We start from the raw sequence: 19,302 nt of genomic DNA, 5'->3' as shown, positions 1-19,302 counted from the left end.
ATACTCCATTACAGTTTCCAGTTCACCTCATTATATAATAAAAGTTAAAGAAAAAATTTTTTGACATCACGCGGTAGACAAATAACCACTTAACTTATATGAAAGCACAGTAAAAATTTCCTATGAGTACATTCCACTCTCTCTCTCTCTCTACACCACACTGAGTGTTGGTTACATGTTACTGTACAAACTGTATTAACAAAAGCAATGTGGAAATTATAAGAATCTAGCTGATCTTTAACTAGGTTTTTCTTACAGTAAAAACATGAACTTTAGGTAATGGTATGATGAAGAGAAGTAATGTGCAATTCTATATGACAATTATAAAAGAAATGTGACAGCTACAATAAGCACACCATCTAATGAAGATTGTAAAATCACAAAGGCAGCCACAACGATGATAATCTTCAACCAACATCATCGTCATTTACTCTACTTGTGTTCAGAGTCCACTACAAACAGTCACCTACATAAGTATCTAATGCTCTATTCTTTTTTCTCCTCTTCTCGGTTGTCAGTCAAGGTGCCCACAATCTGTGCATACTCTGTCTTGTCATCAGTTTTTACTTCAGCCTTCTTATCACCCTCTCCCTTACCGAGATCAAGTTCAGCATACACCACCTGCAAAGACCATTAAATAATAAACACTGTTCACTGGCAGAATACCAGACAAAGTAATATACAAGTTACTCATACACCAATAGTATCAAAAGGAAATTATGGTAATGTACAGTATCTATTTGCAAACAGATGCCAAATTCTGAGAGTTCTTAACCATCCTTCACAATCAAAACTAAGCACCTGTCCCATCCTCTATGCTTCGAGATGGAGAAGCTACCGAAAATGGTGGATTTGAGAATAAAACCTTCCACTTACTGAATCACAGAATCTCAGCAAAACTGTAAAACCACAGTGTCTAGATATGCTCTCACATCTACCAAACGCTCCAGATGAAAAGCTAAACAAAAAACATACGTATGCTGTTTCAGAGCACTGTCCAAGTCCTTAAAATACTCAGTGATGCTGTGAAACTGCTCTGGTGTGATTTTCTTTTGCTTTCAACAAGAGTGATTAGGAGAAAAGAAAGCCTAATCTAGGCATGCTATGAATACAGGACACAGCACTAGATCCTTTGAGGTCATTAAATCTGTAAGCTTTTATGATGCAAAGATTCAGATTATCTCTTGGTCAGTCATTAACTAGGAGTTAGTTTAGTATTAATTATCTTTTTTACAGAACAGATTGCATATCTAGATTAAATGTACTTGGGCTCATCAGCAGAAAAAATCTTTTTATAAGCAACATGAAGTCACATTACTATTCTCAAGACAGAAAATTTTAATTAACTGTATTAATCCACATTGAAAACATACAGTCTGGTTTACTTAGCAAATACATTGCAACATTTCCATGTGTAGTGTTCTGAAAATATAATCTGTAGATGATCCAGGCAATTTCCTTGCTAAACAGGTGCAAACAGACATGCAAAAGCTTAAGCAAAAACAATGCAAAAAATTTGCCACAAACACCTTCCCCATAAGGCAAACACTAATCACAACCTTATAATGCACACGCTATGAATCAATTATAACTGTCACATAATTATTTTCACAGGCCTTACCCATGTAATATGAAGCAGTCAAAACAACTCTTTTGCAACAAATTTGTGTTGTTTTTTTCAGTAAATACAGTACTTGCAGTTGTTCAAGTCTTAATAAGCTGCAAAAAAACTGTCCTACTAAATTAGTACAGTTCACTGTATTCAAGATTCAATTTTGCTTAGTGGACTGATTTAGGCTACTTATTGACAATGGCATGAATCTTTGTAGGTAACTTAAACACAAGCTCGTAAAACCACACTTAAAAGCATCAATTTTGTTACCTGTCACACATCACTTTGCAGAGGAATAGTCTGCTGAAAAAAAAAAAAATCAAAATATATGTAACCCATCAAATAGCAGAATTCAAACTTCTGATGTAAGAAAAGAAAATCTGATGACAGCAACATATGAGGCCCTCTTGTGCAAGAAATGAGTATCTGATGAGAGAAACCTATGTGGCCCTCTCAACCAAAGAGGGTCAAACACCATCAGTCATGAGATCCAGATTTTTGTCTCCAAGCACGGCTCAACTCTCATGCCTTTGAACTGAGATTCCTGACCTTCTCAGGAAGGCATGGGGAGTTAGGACTCTCCAGGGCCACAAGTCACAATTCATAAGTGCAGGAATAAAGCTATCCTTGCAGAGAGGGAAGGAAAGGGAGTTTCACAATGGATGATGTTTGTCCCTCTCTGGATGGGAGGACCTCATATGAGGTGCCTGGAGGTAAAGGGGCCAAGTTGCCAATGTGATGTTTTCAGTAAACTTCTCTCCGAGAGAGAAAATGGATTAAACTACCAATTTCTAGGGTAAACTAAAATTTGTCATTTTGGCATGTTGACCCATTTACCTCTGGGCACCTCATATATTCAAAGGTTTGGCATAATTTTGAAAGCAGCTAGCAATATTACATGCACTTGAAAACTACTTATATCAAGGATAGACATAAAGTACATCAGATTCAGCTTACGTACAACGTATTTTTCATGTCATTAACTTGGTTTATTCAGCTAAGGTCCTTAAGGGGAAAAAGAATATCAAAGAAGAGTGCAGGCTACATAAGGGACTACAACACAGTGTATAACAGCTGGGATGCCTGATACAAATACAGTACTGGGTATATTTATAATTCCTACCCCCCCTACTCTCTTCACCAGAAATAGGGTAGTTAATACGCCAATGGCCCTTGGATGATGGGAGGTTTTGCTAAGGTAAATAAAATCATCTGATGTCAGCCAGATTAAAATATGCAAGGTATTTGCTGTCATTTATGGGTTAACTCCAGGGGCTGATCTACGGATATTTAGGAGGTGTTGTCCAATATCTTTCTAAAGCAATGAGGTTTCAGATTCCCTTTTTTCTCGATCAATTAAATAATGTGTGTTAACCAACGACAGACTGTACAATATCTGTCAGATGTAATTACAGTAATATGACAAGTACTGTATACTGATCTCAATGTGGTAATATACAGGTGTTGCCCAGGCAGTATAAGCAACATCACTTGCTCTACCCATGAAATGACTGTTTATAACTCTTGGATGACATGTGATTTGTAGTAGTAGTAGAGTAACCCTGGTCTGTCTGGCTGAGCAGATCCATCAACTGAGGGCAAACAATTTCCCCTGCAGGGCCATCCCATGCAGTGAACTGAAGCTCCCTTGCTATGCAGAGAAGAGTGTAGAGGTTTGGTTCCTGGACAGATGCTGCACTTGTGTCTCAACCCACTTAATGGGGGCACCACATTAGGCTCCACATGACGCTGGTAAGAAGTTTCCCTGTAACAAGTGCTCATCAGGTATTAGGAAATGTTCAATACATGTGATCAGCTGCAAGTCATGGGTTAATCGAGATAATTTTTAACCTCAGGATGACTGAAAGCTTCTTTGTGGAGAGTAAAATTATTCACCATTGGGAAAAACAAATGTAAACCAACTGCCAGTCATTGGTGAACTATTGCAATCTGAATATGTACTATTTATCATATGCTTGCCACCACCAGATGATTTCATTTTACTGACAGAATCTTTGGAACTGAAGTGATTAAGTATGGCTATATCTAATTCCTCTATTTATAACAAATATTTTCTAATCTTAATAAAACTACCTAGAAACAGCAAGAAAAAATAATTTTGTCTGGCTGAAGGGGTTAAACGTTAACTATCCTACTTTCAGCTGAACACATTAAAGTGTATGTAACTACACACACAGTACAGTAGCAGCAATGTGTGAACTATCTGAAACATTTTATGATACCATGCTAGCATCTACCAAGCTGGTCTTTTAGGTTAGAGGAAGAATGCTGGGAACAGCAGAGGCAAATACAATACTCTTTTTATCATACAGCTGTATTTATTTTCACTGAAAGGTGATGATAATGATACTAGTACTACTACTGAGCAGCAATAATGAGGGTATACTGTGTGGATATAGATAGTGGTGTACCCACTGCATGCTAAAAGTAAGTTTGTATTCTTCAGGTGACTCAGAAGCAGACAAAATGCAGTATTATTTGTTTTGAGAGACCATAATAGGATTAATTTATAGTATAAAGCAATATTTATCTAATATTAAAACACAAAAAGTCAATGCATAATATAGGCCTACTTATTCTATTCTCAGACTGTAATTACAGGACCCTATCAATCCATTCCTGTACAAGCCTGAAGCTAGGCTACTGTAGTCCAGAACATTCCAGCAGGTTTGACTGACACAGCACCAGTGAAATTACATGATCAAACTCCTTCAGCTACCTAGTTAGATTTCAGACCTATATGACAGTTGTCCTTGGACCCAAAGAACTAGATCACCGAGTACTGCACAGAAAACATTACAGAACATGAATTGCCATTTTCCTAAGTAACAGAAATTTGCAAAATCTGACAGAATTGCAAAATTTTCTCCTAGTACTGTACGATATACAGAACCACTGATTAGTTTCTTTTTTCCTTTTTTTCCACAGTCAATCCAGTTCACTGTACAGCAAGTCCTTCCTCCTTGCACTCTCTGCAATCAGGCCATCACAACAGTCAAAGATACCACAGTTTGTCTTTGACCAAACCTTTCTCATATTGAGTCACCATAATATAAACAAACAAGTTGATGTCACTTGTTACAGTGTAGTAAAATTTATATTCTTGGCACCACTATCAAACTCCTTCAATGTTATTATCAATCAGTGAAAATACTACATTGCCTTGAGAAAACACAGTCACCAGCAAATGAAAAACCAGTACAGAATTTTATTATCACCATCTGGTGAATTCAGGGAATTTGTAATCATATAAATTCATACAAAATTCTCATGGGAAGCACTGAATTGAGGACGGTCAATGTATAAAAACCTTAAAGTTACACTTTCTTGATGTACTTACCTTTCTCCTTAACATAAAGCACAGTCAAGCCATTGAAGCCAATACTCTCATCACTGTCAGAGGCTTTCTAGCACCTCATCCTTACTACTTTTTTTCTAAATATTACAAGTTAAAATTTTATCTTATGTTACTATAACAATGACTGCCAATATTAAGTGGATATACAAGTAGACAAGGTAAAAAAGGAATACTCAAAAGTGTAATATGCAAACTGTACCACTAAAGAAAAGTTGTTACAATTCCTCCTAAACTAACATGAATACAGTGTTTAATTAAATCTATGATCAAGCAGTGAACCAATATCCTGGTTAGATATCTTCCACCCACAGCTTGGGCAAGCCTTATTAACTGAGCAGTTTAGTGCTGGAACTACTGAATGCAGCATATCACTGGTGCCCCAGTAAACTGCTTATACCTACAGTTAATATGCGGGATTCAGTGAGAATGAGAGGGCAAGAGAGGGAGTATGTCTGATGATAAGCAAGAAGTGGAAGGAGAATATAAGAGAGTATGGAACAGTGGGTGCAAGGATTGTATGGGTGAGGATGAAAGTAGGTATACAAGCATGGGCAATTGTATGTGTGTATGCTCCAACAGAGGATCGAGTGGCAAGAGTGAAAGATGAGTTTTGGGCGAGAGTAGAAGCATGTATGGACAAGTTTTGAGAGGAGCGAGAGAGTGCTGTTGATTGGAGACATGAATGGCAAAGTTGGGAATGTACGAGTGGATGGAGTAGTTGGTCAGTGGGGTGTGCCAGCTGAAGTAGATGGGAATGGTAGTGCTTTGGTAGACATCTGTGCTGGTAAGGGGTTGGCAATAGCCAACACCTACTTTCGTCATAAGATGATCCACCGGTATACATGGAGAGTAATGAGGAGGATGGATGGTGAACTTGTTGAACGAAAGGCAATGATAGACTACATGTGTGTGGATGAGCGAATGAGAAGACAAGTGTTGGATGCAAGGGTGTGGAGAGGGTGGGGGAATGGAGTCTCGGACCATCACTTAGTGATGGCCAAGGTAGAGCTGCAAAGAAAGTGGTTGAGGAGACGAAGGGGAAGACAGGAGGAAGCAGCTCCTGTGAGAAGAGTGGAGAAATTGCAAGATAGTGAGACAATGACAGAGTATAAGAGCATAGTGGAAGAAAGATTGGGAAGGTATGAGCTAGAGCAGATGGAAGGGGTGGAAGACGTATGTAAGATATTCACGGAAGAGATAAGCGCAGCGTGTGAGGCGGTTTGTGGAGTGAGGAGGAGATGCAAGGGTGTGCAAGGGACAGCATGGTGGAATGATGAGGTGAAACGAGCTGTGGAACAAAAGAAGAAGGCATATGGTAAATGGTTGGCGAGTAGAGGTAGGGGAGAAGATGAGAGAGAGAAGAGAGAGGTATATGTGAGCAGGAGAAGGGAGGTTAAGAGACTGGTGAAGGAGAGTAAGAAGAAAGTGGATGAAGAGTTTGGGAGGAATCTGAGTGTGAAATGGAGGGAGAGTAAGAAATTGTTTTGGAAGGAGGTAAAGAAAGTAAGGCAGTGTGAAAGGGGAAATAGTAGGGGAGTGAAAGATAGGAATAATAGATTGTTGGTGGAGAAGAGAGAGAAATTGAGGAGATGGAAGGAGCACTTTGAGGATTTGTTGAATGTAGAGAGTGAGAGCAGTGTGAGTATAAGTGGTTGGGGAATGGCTGGGAGAAGAAGAGATGAGAGGAGGGAGGAAGAGATCAGTAGGTCGGAAGTAGTGGAAGCGATGAAGAAGATTAAGCTGGGAAAGGCCCCAGGAATTGATGGAGTGTGTGGTGAAATGCTTAGGTATGGGGGTGAGATTGTTGTGGAGTGGATATGGAAGTTGTGTAGATTGGCTTGGGAAGAGGGAAAGGTTCCAGAGGACTGGAAATCAGGTATAATTGTTCCTCTGTACAAAGGAAAAGGGGAGAGAGAAGTATGTGGTAACCATAGGGGTATTTGCCTTCTTAGTGTGACTGGTAAAATATATGGTAGAATACTCATTGATAGGGTTAGGCATATGACAGAGGAGCTAGTTGGAGAAGAACAAGGGGGATTTAGGAAGGGAAAAGGGTGTGTAGATCAGATATTTGTTCTGAGATGTTTAGTGGAGAAGTATCTAGAGAAGGGAAGGAAAGTGTATGCTGCCTTCATGGACTTGGAGAAAGCTTATGACAGAATAGATAGGCAAGGTATGTGGAAGGTATTAAGAATATATGGAGTGGAGGGGAAATTGTTGAGTGCTGTGAAGAGTATGTACGAGGGAGCTAGGGCTACGGTGCGAGTGGATGGTGAGCTAAGTGAGTTCTTTGATCTCAATGTGGGACTGAAACAGGGGTGTGTGATGTCTCCATGGCTGTTTAATATATACATGGATGGGGTTGTAAAGGAGGTGCAAGGTAGGGCAGTGGATGTGGGGGTGGCTCTAATGAATGAGGGTGAGATTTGGAAGCTTCCGGTGTTGCTGTTTGCTGATGATACAGTATTGTTGAGTGAAGATGAATGGGAGTTGCAAGGTTTGGTGAATGAATTTGGGACAGTGTGTAGGAGGAGGAAGCTGAAAGTTAATGTCAACAAAAGTAAAGTTATGGTGTTTGAGAGGAATGAAGTCACAGAGTGTGCAGTGAGGTTGGATGGTGAGGATATGGAGAATGTGAGCGCATTCAAGTACTTGGGTAGTGTGATGAGTAAGGATGGAACTTTGGGGGATGAAGTACGTGAAAGGGTACAGCAGGGAAGAAAGGTTGTTGGTACACTGAAAGCAGTGATGAGAAATATGGAGGTGAGTATGGAAGTTAAGAAGTCACTGCATGATGGTATTGTGATCCCTACCCTGACGTATGGAAGCGAGGCGTGGACCTTGCAAGAGGGTAACAAGTCAAGAGTGAGAGCAGTGGAAATGAGTTACTTGAGAGGAGCATTTGGAGTGACGTGGAGGGACAGGTTGACGGATGAAGAAGTGAAGGAACGTTGTGGGGTAGATGTGGATGTGGTTGAAAAGATTAGGAGAAATACACTGAGGTGGTTTGGACATGTGGAGAGAATGGAGAATGAAAGACTGACTAAGAGGGTGTATGTAGGTGAGGTGGAGGGAGGGAGAGGGAGGGGTAGACCGAGGATGAGGTGGAGGGATGGAGTTGAGAGGTATATGAGGGAGGGGGGGGTGAGTTGGGGGTGACAGAGTGACTTGGAGGCGTTTTGTCTGCGGCCACCCTTTGCGGGATTAGGGCATCAGGCTATAGATAGATAGATAGATAGAATATTTTTGAAGGCCTTAGTCATACAGTACTGTATATGCATGTGTATGCCTTTTGTGGCCTGGTGATGGCAATTACGTGATGATGAGTGCCATGGAACTCTAAAACCACCAGTGTGCCACCAACAAGTAGCTTGGGCAAGCTTTTTAATGGCTGTTTGCCTTTACTGCTGCCAACCTTTAACAAAGGCCTTGGATTTGAAGTCATGAGTTTTCATCTAAGCCAGATGTGTATGTACTGTAATCTCAGCCTGAACTGTGTAAATGGGACTGAGCGCCCCCACCCCCCTGTTGGTGCTATACAAGGTCGGCTACTGGTCTTTTGGTCCTACTCCACTTACATGATATATAATACCTCCTTGGGATAAGGGTAACCATCCACCTCACCCATGAAAATAGAGGACACGATCACCTTGAAAATGTTCTCCATCAGAGTACAGTACTGCGAAAAGCAAGAATGAAAGTTTAAAGTGTGAGAAAGAGTACAGCAAGAAAAGGAAGAGAGACTGCAGGTACTGTACATGGGCACTGACAAGGATTAGGGGGGTGAGCATGAAATAAAGATGTTATTACATGACAGTTTTAAAATCTCCATATTAATATATGGAAGAGAAACTTGGACTACACTGGAATGACACAAGTCAAGAGTGAGGAGTGTGCAGAATGAGTCATCTGAAAGAAGTGAGTGCAGTTACATGAAGTGATAGAAAGACAGATGTGGAAGTTTTGAAGCCTTGTGGTGTTGATGTGGATATGCTGGAAGGTGTTAGAAAAATCTTGAAATAGTTTACCCATGTGGAGTTAATGGAAAATGAGAGTCTGACTATGAAAGAGTATGTGAGTGAAGAGGAGGGAGAGAGGGGAAAGGGAGACTGAGGATGAGGTGGAGGGATAAAGCAGAAAAGTATATGAATGAAAGTGGTGTGATATGAAGGGAAAGCAGCCTGATGGTGGAGAATACGGCAAAGCAGGCGGTTAGTTCATGACCACCTCCTCTATGATTAAGGCATCTGGCTATGAACACAGACAGATTATCTTTCATATCATTAAACTGTTAACCAAAAGGCCTCCATGTCATTCATTATTCATTGCATGATGATGTTATCAAGATTCAACTGTTCTTAAATGCCTACCCCAAGTATATTTATTTGTCAAAATTTGCCATAGCTTACTTGACCTGATCTGAGAAGAGAAGAGCTGTTAGCTTTTGAAAGTTGGCAGCTAATTGGTTGTCCGAGTGCATTCATTATTAACGACACAATTTATATTGTTTGAATTCTATGGGTGACAGTAGCTGTTTGACAACATGACTGCACAAATATTATATCTTATATAGTTATTGGCACTGATTACTTTAAAAATGGGGCCTTACAAAGTTTATCAGATGGCCAAGGTACATGAGAAATTTTGAATTCTCAGGACAAATCAAAACATGTCCAGGTAAAGTTTTACGAGCATAATACTGTACCTTGATTTTCTCTGTCATGTCCTGGCAAATTACAGTCAATTATGTCATTACTGCAACACTTGTAAAATCTAACCTAGTAACACATCATAATTCCACTGAAAAATAGCATATTCCCTGAATTTTGATGAATGGTAGACACATGGAGGGTGGGCTGGCGCTCATGGGATATCCCACTTGACTGAATAGATGAATATTTGAATATACAGGAGAGTGATTTGCTCTTGTATCAGTTTACATATGCTTTCTGCTTTCGTATCATCAGTACGTATTCTATATTTTTAATTCTGAATATCTAGTTATAACTTACAACAAAGCTGTGACAAAGTAGGGGCTGTGGGTTATTCAGAGGTGACAGTGACATACAATTTCTTCACCTGTGTCTACCTGTCATTTTTCACTGGAATTCTGATGTTTTACTTGGTTAGGTTTTACAAATGTCATAGTAATGACATAATTTACCTTAATTTGCTTCAATATGCACAAAACAATCAAGGTACTGATGAAACTTTACCTGGATGTGTTTTGATTTGTCCTGAAAATTCAAAATTTCGCACATATCTAGGCCATCCGATAAACTTTGTAAGAGCTCGTTTTCAAATTATTCTATCCAAGTAACTATATTTAGTATAATATTTATTCAGGCAATATTATTGTCAAATGTTTATGGTAACCCACATAATACAAATACAGTCACCGCTCACACAACACGCAATCCTAGTGCACGAAACTCACATAACACGGAAGGCAAAATCTGAGGCAAAAAAATGGTCACAGAGTGAAAATGATACATACAGTAAACCCTCATTATACAATGCCTCATTGTACGATATTTCGCTTATACAATGTCAAAATTTTAGTACCCTATGCCCACTATACAATGGGTACAATTTGCAACAACGATGGATCAACCGCGGCTCAGTGAACAGCGAATGTGCAAACGCAACAAAAACGTCCTCACACTGTCGGTATTAGACCACACACTCTTGTCCACCGGTCCAGCCTCATTAGCTAGCCCTGCCCAGCCAGCTAGCCCAGTCTTATCGATTGGTCCAGCCCCATCAGCCAGCCCCACCCAGCTAGCCCAGTCTCATCCGCCAGTCCAGACTCATCACCCAGCCCCGTGCAGCCAGCCAGCCCTGCCCAGTCAGCCAGTTCTGCCAGTGATGAGTGAGGGCTGTGAGGCCCTAACTGTCCCTTAGCCTCGGAGGGGACATCAACAATCCTATTTACTTAAGTAATAGTAAGAACTACTGTATACTGTTATTTTCATGTTTTTCCCCTCTTTATTCATTATTAATGTGTTACTTTACACGTTTAAACATAAGGATATTTCATGTATGTGAGTGTTAAGGTGTGTGAATGTGCGAGTTTAGGCAGGTCTGGGAACGTATCCCCATTGACTACATGTTATAACAGGTTCAATATACAATGGATTGCTATACAATGGGGTTTTCAGGAATGGAACCCCATCGTATAATGAGTGTTAACTGTATAATGCGGTTGGAGGAAGGTGGCCATTTTTCTGAAAACCATACTATGCTGCGACGATAGAGATAATATGGCCAGAGGCCCCAGCTTATGGCTCAAACAGTCTTAACTTGGAAAAATAAGGCCATAACATGGTGGGAACTGACATAACACGGCCAGTGATAGTCACAGCAGGGGTTGCATCAGCCAGTGATGTATGGCTGTCACGGGTCTGCGAGGGGTGTTGTCACGGTCCATTGAGCGTTCCTGCTCCAGCTGAGCCTACCCTCTCCCCTCGGTCTGGTTGCACATGTGCTCTGTGTGATCTTTGCTCTTTTTTTTGGCCATGGACCTCCACTCCACCTCCCTCCAGCAAACCCACAACCTCTTCCAGTCAAGGTGGGGAATCCTCTAGTGTTCGTATGTAATGAAGTTTTTATTAGGTAAGTAAATGTCCTGGAAAAAAACCCTGAAAACTGCCCCAAAAGGTGAACTTGAGGCTGGCTTGAGTACCATGAAACCCTTTAACATGTAAACATATGGCCCTATAATGTGGAATTTTCATAAAGCAGGAGCTTCAGGGTACAACATTCCTGCATTATGCAAGAAGTCACTGTAATTTACAATGTGTCGTTAACAATGAATGCACTAGGACAACCAATCAGCTGCCAGTTTTCAAAAGCTTAAGGCTCATCTCTTCTCAGATGAGATCAAATAGGCTATAGTTCTTCATCTTCTATTTTTTCTGGAAATAACAGAACACCTACATTAAGCACAATTAGATGAGTGTAGTATGACTTAATGAATCGTAAATAACCACAAGATATATGCTAGGCAAACTGCTGTTGCCCACTGATGTGCTGAGACTCTTCATTTAAAAAATCCAAGTGCTCGCTTCACAAGGCCCGCCCAAGCAAAAGGTAGTATGCAGGTAGTTTTAGCCAGTCTCTCTTGTGCCCCGCCCCCTTAGCCCCGCCCACTCACCCATTGGCCCAAGTACTAACCAGGCCGATGGGTGAGTGGGCCAGTCTTGCCGTGCCAGTATCAGGTAAACATGTCAGGCACTCTTGCTAATTTTAAGGAAATTAATGAAGGAAATAAATGTGGAAAATTGCAAAATGGTTATGATACTGTGGTAACTTACTAGACATGACAGACAGATGACTTAATATGTTTAATAGTAATAGCAGCACAGCTGAGATGTGTAACTGCCAAGCTCCGAACTTACTTGGTGCTAAAACTCAGCTGCTGTCGTGGGACAAGGCAGATTCGTTTTTTTCAAACTTATTTTGATTTAGTTGGCAAATTTTAGTGCTCCCTTTGTCATACAGAAATGAATTCAATGTAAAAACATATAATATGATACTATTTCACAGTAAGGCTCATTATTCTGTCAATAAGAAGAAGAATTAATTCAGTCAATCTGCAACGAGTAGAGCTGGAATAGGGCGGGCCATTAGTAGGGTACAGGGCACAAAAGGCTCTGGCTAGTGCTACTCGTATAGTAGTTCAATTCTGCAGTCTGTGTGTGGCTTGTGCCATGGCATACTCCTTGATCACAAATTTATTAGCATGAGTGTATTATACTTATACAACTAAAAGACAGTAATAAGATTATTGAGTGATGGTAAGTGCTGAGTATCTTTTATTTAGACATGCACAGCTGAGGCCCTACAGTTCAATCCTACAAGTCATCATAACTAAAAAAGCTAATTATGAGTCATACCTCCTTTTTGTCCATTTGGTTTGGTTCAATATTTATCTGTGGTATTACTATAGGATCAACAGCTTTGTCCTCCGTATGCTTGTAAGAAAACAATCAGAAATAAGAGTGCTGACAAAAATCCTCACTTTTTTTTTTTTTTTTAAATAAAACAAATGATTCTTCACAACAAAAAAGCAACATCATTTAAGGATATTAATAACATATTTTCTATGCACTTACTGGATGTAGAAAGGAAAGTCAAAGGACTACACTAGTTAAGCATTCTTAATCCAACAGGCATGTCACTGTCATATCTGATAAGACAGTGTTCTAATAATGCAATTTTTAACTATGCTATCATGTACATTATACTAAACACTAAGCTGGAAAAAGGGAGGGAAAAGAAGGTAACTTCTTTTTTTCCTACCTCTCTCTCATTAGTCAAAGGTTTGTCAGGATAAATATTGGTGATAACCGTTTCTTCAGGCACTTGAGTTGCTTCATGAAGCTTGCAATGAAATAGATATTGCTAAAGTATACTGTCAAGTAAGAGAAATGAGTGCAACATTATCACTAACAAAATCATATACAGGCCTACCCCGATAACCAGGAGTGTTGCGTACTAATGGGAATATTCAGTCAGCGAGTATGTCGGATGTCGAAGCAATTTTCCCCAGAAGATACTGAAGAAAAGCAAGAGATGCATTCCAGCCCTGAACCCAAACTCTCATATAACTTACTCAATCAACAGAGACTGACACAGAAACACCATAGGTAATGTTATTATCCTCATACACAATATTAATGTACTGCTAAAACAGGATACATCAAACATCACATGCAAGAAGGTAAGGTGATGGGATGTACAGTGTTGAGATGCTTCAGGGCAGTTGACAGCCAGGCAGGCAGCTGGCAGCACACCAAACCGGGGTGGGGGAGGACAGGAGGATGAGGATGGAGACAAGCAGGGGTGGGGGAAGGTGGGGGAACTGGAGATAAGCTGGGGTGGGGGAGGGTGGGGGGATGGGGAGGGAGACATGCAGGGGTAGAGGAGGGCAGGGGTATAGGGAGCAAGACAAGTGGAGGTGGGGGAGGGAGACAAGCGGAGGTGGGGGAGGGAGATAAGCGGAGGTGGGGGAGGGAGACAAGCAGAGGTGGGGGAGGGAGACAAGTGGGGGTGGGGGAGGGTGGGGGGATGGGGGAAGACAAGCTGAGGTGGGGGAGTGGAAGGGAACAGGAAGGGAGACATGAATGCCAAACTACCCTACTACCCTCCCCCCCCAGTCTCACTCACTCATTTTCTCTCTCTCTCTCACACACACACACACACACACACACACACACACTGGAGACAAACGAGGATGGTGGGAAAGGGTGGAGGGATGGGGAGGGAGACAACCAGGGTTGGGGGAGGGAGACATGCCTGGCAGTGCTGAGCAAGGAGGGGGATGGAGGAGGGACTGGGAGGGGGGGCAGAGAAGAGAGGGGATGGAGGGAGGACCTGGAGAGCCTCATGCACCACCACATATGCTTTCAGACGCACTTGTTTCAAACCTAAGGAGGGGTCGAGTGTTCCGACTAGTGAATTGACGGTCATTCAGACTGTGGAAATATTCCCCCATTTCTTTTGTTTGGTCTAGCAAATCATCAGTTAGTGACATACCAGATCTCAGGGTATGCCTGTACAGTAACCCCTTGATTATGTCATAATTCAGTAAACGCCATGCTGGATATTGCATTTTTTAAATAATGTCATACTACCCCTCCCGGCCCCTCTACAGGGAGAATAGCACCTACAAAAATCCTATACAGTACTGCATAACTACTCAAACAGGAAAAACAACCCCAGATAGTTTTCCTGATAAACAGTATTGTACACAGTATTTTACAGTAAACTATACAACTACTGTATACTGTGCTCACCATTCTGTAATACAGCTCAGTAAAAGATTTTGTTGATTATTCCTATATGGTCTGTCATGTGCTGTTGGTTAATGCCATTTAAAAATATATATATTGCTTTAATTCAGCCAGAATTCTGCTTGATAGATAAAGCATTGTTGCATAATGTTGCATTACATAATCAGGGCATTACTCCATTGTACAATTGCAACAAGATCTAACAGAATAATATGCATAATACTGTATACCTTGCATACAACACAGATTATTGTTTCTATCTATTAGGTCACTGATAACAATCATCATGGTTTATATAAATTATATCAACACAATCTGCTGAATATATGCCTAAAACTTCCATTAACACTTTCATTGCCAATGGTATCTGTGGACTCCTCTCTCACAGAGTGCCACTGGTACCCATGCACTCTTTATCAAAATGCCATGAGCAAAAGTTGGAAACATACAGTATTTTTTGGCATTGTTAGGGCTCCTCAGCTGTCCACCACTCATTATGTTCAGTAAAGCATCTGAGGGGAGGGGATTTTTAGGATGATTTTGATTTTATGCAATTAATTGAGATGCATTTTTTTAAATTGTGCATTCTATTACAGTACAAAAATAGTGGTCTGCTGCTTTATTTACTATAGTACTACAGTATTTGGCATCAGCAGTTTAAGGTAATTCTGTTACTAAAGCTAGCATTTTTTTTTTCTGTTCTAATTTTGGCATTATGGCATACTTCTTTCCATTTTCTGTGGACTGTTTTAAATGTATTGCTACCACAAAAGAATCTTTAGATTCCTTGCATTCTTAGTGTCACTTGGGTAGTCCGGCCCAACCAATAGCACATTTCCATTATTCTCAATTTGGCATTACACAAGTTCCATAAATCGCTGCAACTGATTCTGGGGTTTTTATGGCTACACACAGGTGTACCTGTAATAGGCATAAAGAATTTGAGGACAATAGTACAAATACAGCTGCTAAGTCTGGAAAAGCCTTGGGACCTATTTGGGTTGACAGGACCTTAGCCCTGTATCAGTAATGAAAGGGTTTAGTAAGGTACAGTTCCAAACTAATGTATTCTACAAATACAGTACTGTACTTGAGTATGATCATTTGGAAAAAAGTTGCCTACATACCAATTACTACTGCAATAAAATAAAAAGCTCTCACAAGTACAAGTACAGTATTGTACATTATATGTACAGTACTGTAATGCTAATTAGATGCCTGTACATAAGTCACAGTGCTTACCTCCTTCTCATCTGGGTTGTGCTCATTACGTGGGCTTCCTTTAGTTGACATATCTTTAGTAAGGGACTTCTTCTCATTGTCCTCTAGCTTGGTGTCCTTCATGTAATACAAAGAAGCATGCTTAAGGCTAAACAGTGATTAAAGGATGGTCATGGCAGTATAAAATCTACTGCTCACAGACATGAGACATACATGGTACTGCAGTGGGCACATTCAAGCAGCTTCAGACTGGTTACAAAAATTAGATACTGAAAATTAAAATAATGCTGATGCTTATATGGACACTCACAGAAGACATGCAAGTGTATGATATCTTTATTAAGCACTGTAAAAATATTCTTACTGCATATACGTAGCAATATTTAACAAGGAGTATTCCTTTTAAGTTGGTATTTTCAGTGTCCAGAAAAAGCCACTTTTATAGAAAATTATTTAAACAATAACAGCAAAGCAGCAGACTGAAAATGCATTAATGGAAATCAGTTTAATAAATCTACATTATCTTGGACATAGCTACAATTATTCATACCAGTGCATTTCTTCTTCCTCTTGTTTGTCTGGTGGCACTGAAACTTTTGAGGGTAAGTGATTTTAAGACAATTAATTGGGAAAAATCCCAGTTCAGTAGTAATCTGAATCTGGTTAGAGAAGCAATATATCATTTCTTTTAACATATCCAATACTATCTTATGAAGTTTCATATTATTAAACAACATGCCCTCCCCGTAAAACCAATAACTCAAAGTCAAATGGCCTCCCTTTATGGGATTATGGCATCTGGCAATAGATAGATAGAGACTTTCACTAACTAAAATGAATTACTGTCCCGCACAGTACAGCAAGACCTCACTATAACGGACTAATTGGGGCCCAAACCATTCTGAAAAACACAAATTTCCGATAAAAGAGACATCCGGACTTCCCCCTGCTAATCCGGACTTTTTCCGATATATCAAACATTAGTTCAGATTGCATGAACGGTTTTTAAACTGTTTTGACTACCATTGTGGTACTGTACTGTGTTATAACTTCACTACAATCAAAGGGTATAATATATATAATAATACTGTACTGTACACTGATAAACATGTTTTTTATTTACCTTATTGTTGTGAACATAACTGATGTGATCAGCCAGTCTGGACTGCTTCTGGCTTTATCAAACTTTTTCCGATATATGGGAATTTAGTCTGGTAGCTCCTCGAGTCCGATAAAAGCGAATTCTGGTCTATTGAAGTCCGTTATATTCAGGTTTAGTATATTTATTTAATCCACAGTGGCTTTGAGTAAAGCTATCCATATGACATTTTTCTTAATCTGCAGTTTTGCAGTTTTCTTTCTCTGTTTAAATGTATTAATACACATTCAGGCCACTACTATTGCAAGTTGCTTTCTACTGTCACCTGGCTGTCTTTGCCTCAAAAATTTCATGACCCAGCATTAAGAGAATTCATATTAATATCATGCTTTTCTTTATGCCACAGTAATGTGAATTCTGATACAGAGTGATCTGCATTACCACTGTAGCTTCACCTTGCATATAAATCATTGATATATTATGTATTACTAAAGAACTGCTTGATTTTTCAGAATAACAGTCTTGTTACTTCAGAAATATGCACAACACAGTGTCATCACAAAACAAAGAACGAGACCACACACCTGCTCCTTCTTTGGCTTGCGAAAGACTTGAGTAAGCTGTCCAAGGCGTGACTTGATGGTGGCGGTGTGTGTGGGTGCTGTCCCTCTGGCACTCTCGGTGTCGCTGCTGAAACAAGCATGCATCAGTATGTGGTCAGTGCAGGCATTACAACAGTCAGGATGCATGGACAGTCGGAGATGTTAGATATGAATTAGTGATAGATAGAAATAATTAGTATAGTTACCATTGTACTGTACAATGTACTTTACTACATAGCTCAATGAACTGTATCAAAATAGCGTCTGTACGAAGGGTAGCAAGAGGATGGAAAAATGGCAGAATGTAAGAGAGAAGTGCAAGAAAGACTGAGTAAATATGCTCTGGAGCAGATGGGGGAGGCAGAACGTGTGTGCTAGATATTCACACAAGAAATCTGTGCAGCATGTGAGGTGGTGTGTGAAGTGAAGAGAGGATAAAAGGGGTGCAAGGATTTGCATGGTGGAATGAAGAGGTGGGACAAGCTGTGGTACAAAAGATGAAAGCATATAGTGAATGGATGGGAAGCAGAGGCATGGAGAAAGTTGAGGTATGGATGAAAGAGTTATATGTAATGAGGAAGAGAGAGATGAAAAGATTAGTAAAAGAGAGTAAGAAGACAGTGGATGAGGAATTTGGAAGGAATTTGAGTGTGAAGTGGAGGGAATGTAACAAAATGTTCTGGAAAGAGATAAAGAAAATTAGACAAGGAGATAAAAAAGTTCATGGGGGAGTGAAAGACAAAAATGGTACATTGCTAGTGGAGAAGGAAGAAAACATGAGCGGATGGAGAGAACACTTTAAGGAACTCTTAAAAGTACAGAATGAAAGTAATGCGAGTACAAGTGGCTGGAGAATGGCTGGGAGAAGGAGGGCGGCGAGAAAGGAGGAAGAATCCATAAGATGGAAGTAGCGGAAGCAATGAAGAAAGTCAAAATGGGGAAAGCCCCAGGAGTTGATGGAGTGTTTGGTGAAATGCCGAAGCATTGGGGAAGAGACAGTAGTAGAACGGATATGGAAGATGTGCAAATTGGCCTGGGAGGAAGGTAGAGTCCCGGAGAATTGGAAGTCAGGTATAATTAATCCCCTGTACAAAGGAAAAGGGGAAAAAGAAGTGTGTGGAAATAATACAGCACTGTCTTCTGAGTGTAAGAGGAAAAGTGTATGGAAGGATACTTACTGACAGAGTTAGAGAAATAACAGAGGAAATAGTTGGAGAAGATCAGGGAGGTTTTAGGAAGGGAAGAGGTTGTGTAGATCAGATATTCATTTTCAGGTCTTTAGTGGAAACATTTCTAGAGAAGGGAAAGAAGTTGTATGCAGCCATCATGGATTTGGAGAAAGCATATGACAGAGTGAATAGACAAGGACTGTGGACAATATTAAGAATATATGGAGTAAATGGAAAGCTGTTGAATGCCTTGAAGAGTATGTATGAGGGTGCTAAAGTTGCAGTACGTGTGATAGTGAACTGAGCGAATTTTTCTACCTGAATGTTGGACTGAAATAGGGATGTTTCATGTCTCCATCATTGTTCAATCTGTGCGTGGATGGAGTTATGAAAGAGATACAAGATAGGGTAGTGGATGTTGGA

The 19,302-nt window shown here is 40.2% G+C and overlaps 1 protein-coding gene across 11 annotated transcripts in view; it reads right to left on the bottom strand.

The window, feature by feature from the left end:
* Nucleotides 1-42: 42 nt before the first annotated feature.
* Fas3 (fasciclin 3) overlaps nt 43-19,302 on the bottom strand; it is a 73,820-nt gene continuing 54,560 nt past the window's right edge. For 4 of the 11 annotated variants that reach the window (XM_080272500.1, XM_080272522.1, XM_080272514.1 and 1 more), the window contains 5 exons: nt 17,693-17,798; nt 16,031-16,126; nt 13,296-13,376; nt 12,890-12,967; nt 43-621 (listed from right to left, as the gene is read on the bottom strand). In XM_080272500.1, coding sequence (XP_080128626.1) covers nt 487-621; nt 12,890-12,967; nt 13,296-13,376; nt 16,031-16,126; nt 17,693-17,798 — 496 coding nt within the window. In that variant the 3' untranslated portion in view covers nt 43-486. The remainder of the gene's footprint in view (nt 622-12,889; nt 12,968-13,295; nt 13,377-16,030; nt 16,127-17,692; nt 17,799-19,302) is intronic. The other 7 variants (XM_080272507.1, XM_080272528.1, XM_080272549.1 and 4 more) reach the window with 4 other exon arrangements.

This window comes from Coenobita brevimanus, chromosome 6, assembly GCF_032717465.1.
Source record: "Coenobita brevimanus isolate Jiangsu-jjx chromosome 6, ASM3271746v2, whole genome shotgun sequence".
NCBI classification, from domain to species: Eukaryota; Metazoa; Arthropoda; class Malacostraca; order Decapoda; family Coenobitidae; genus Coenobita; species Coenobita brevimanus.
The sequence above is the reverse complement of the archived record's forward strand: the minus strand, read 5'-3'. Positions and strand labels throughout refer to the sequence as shown.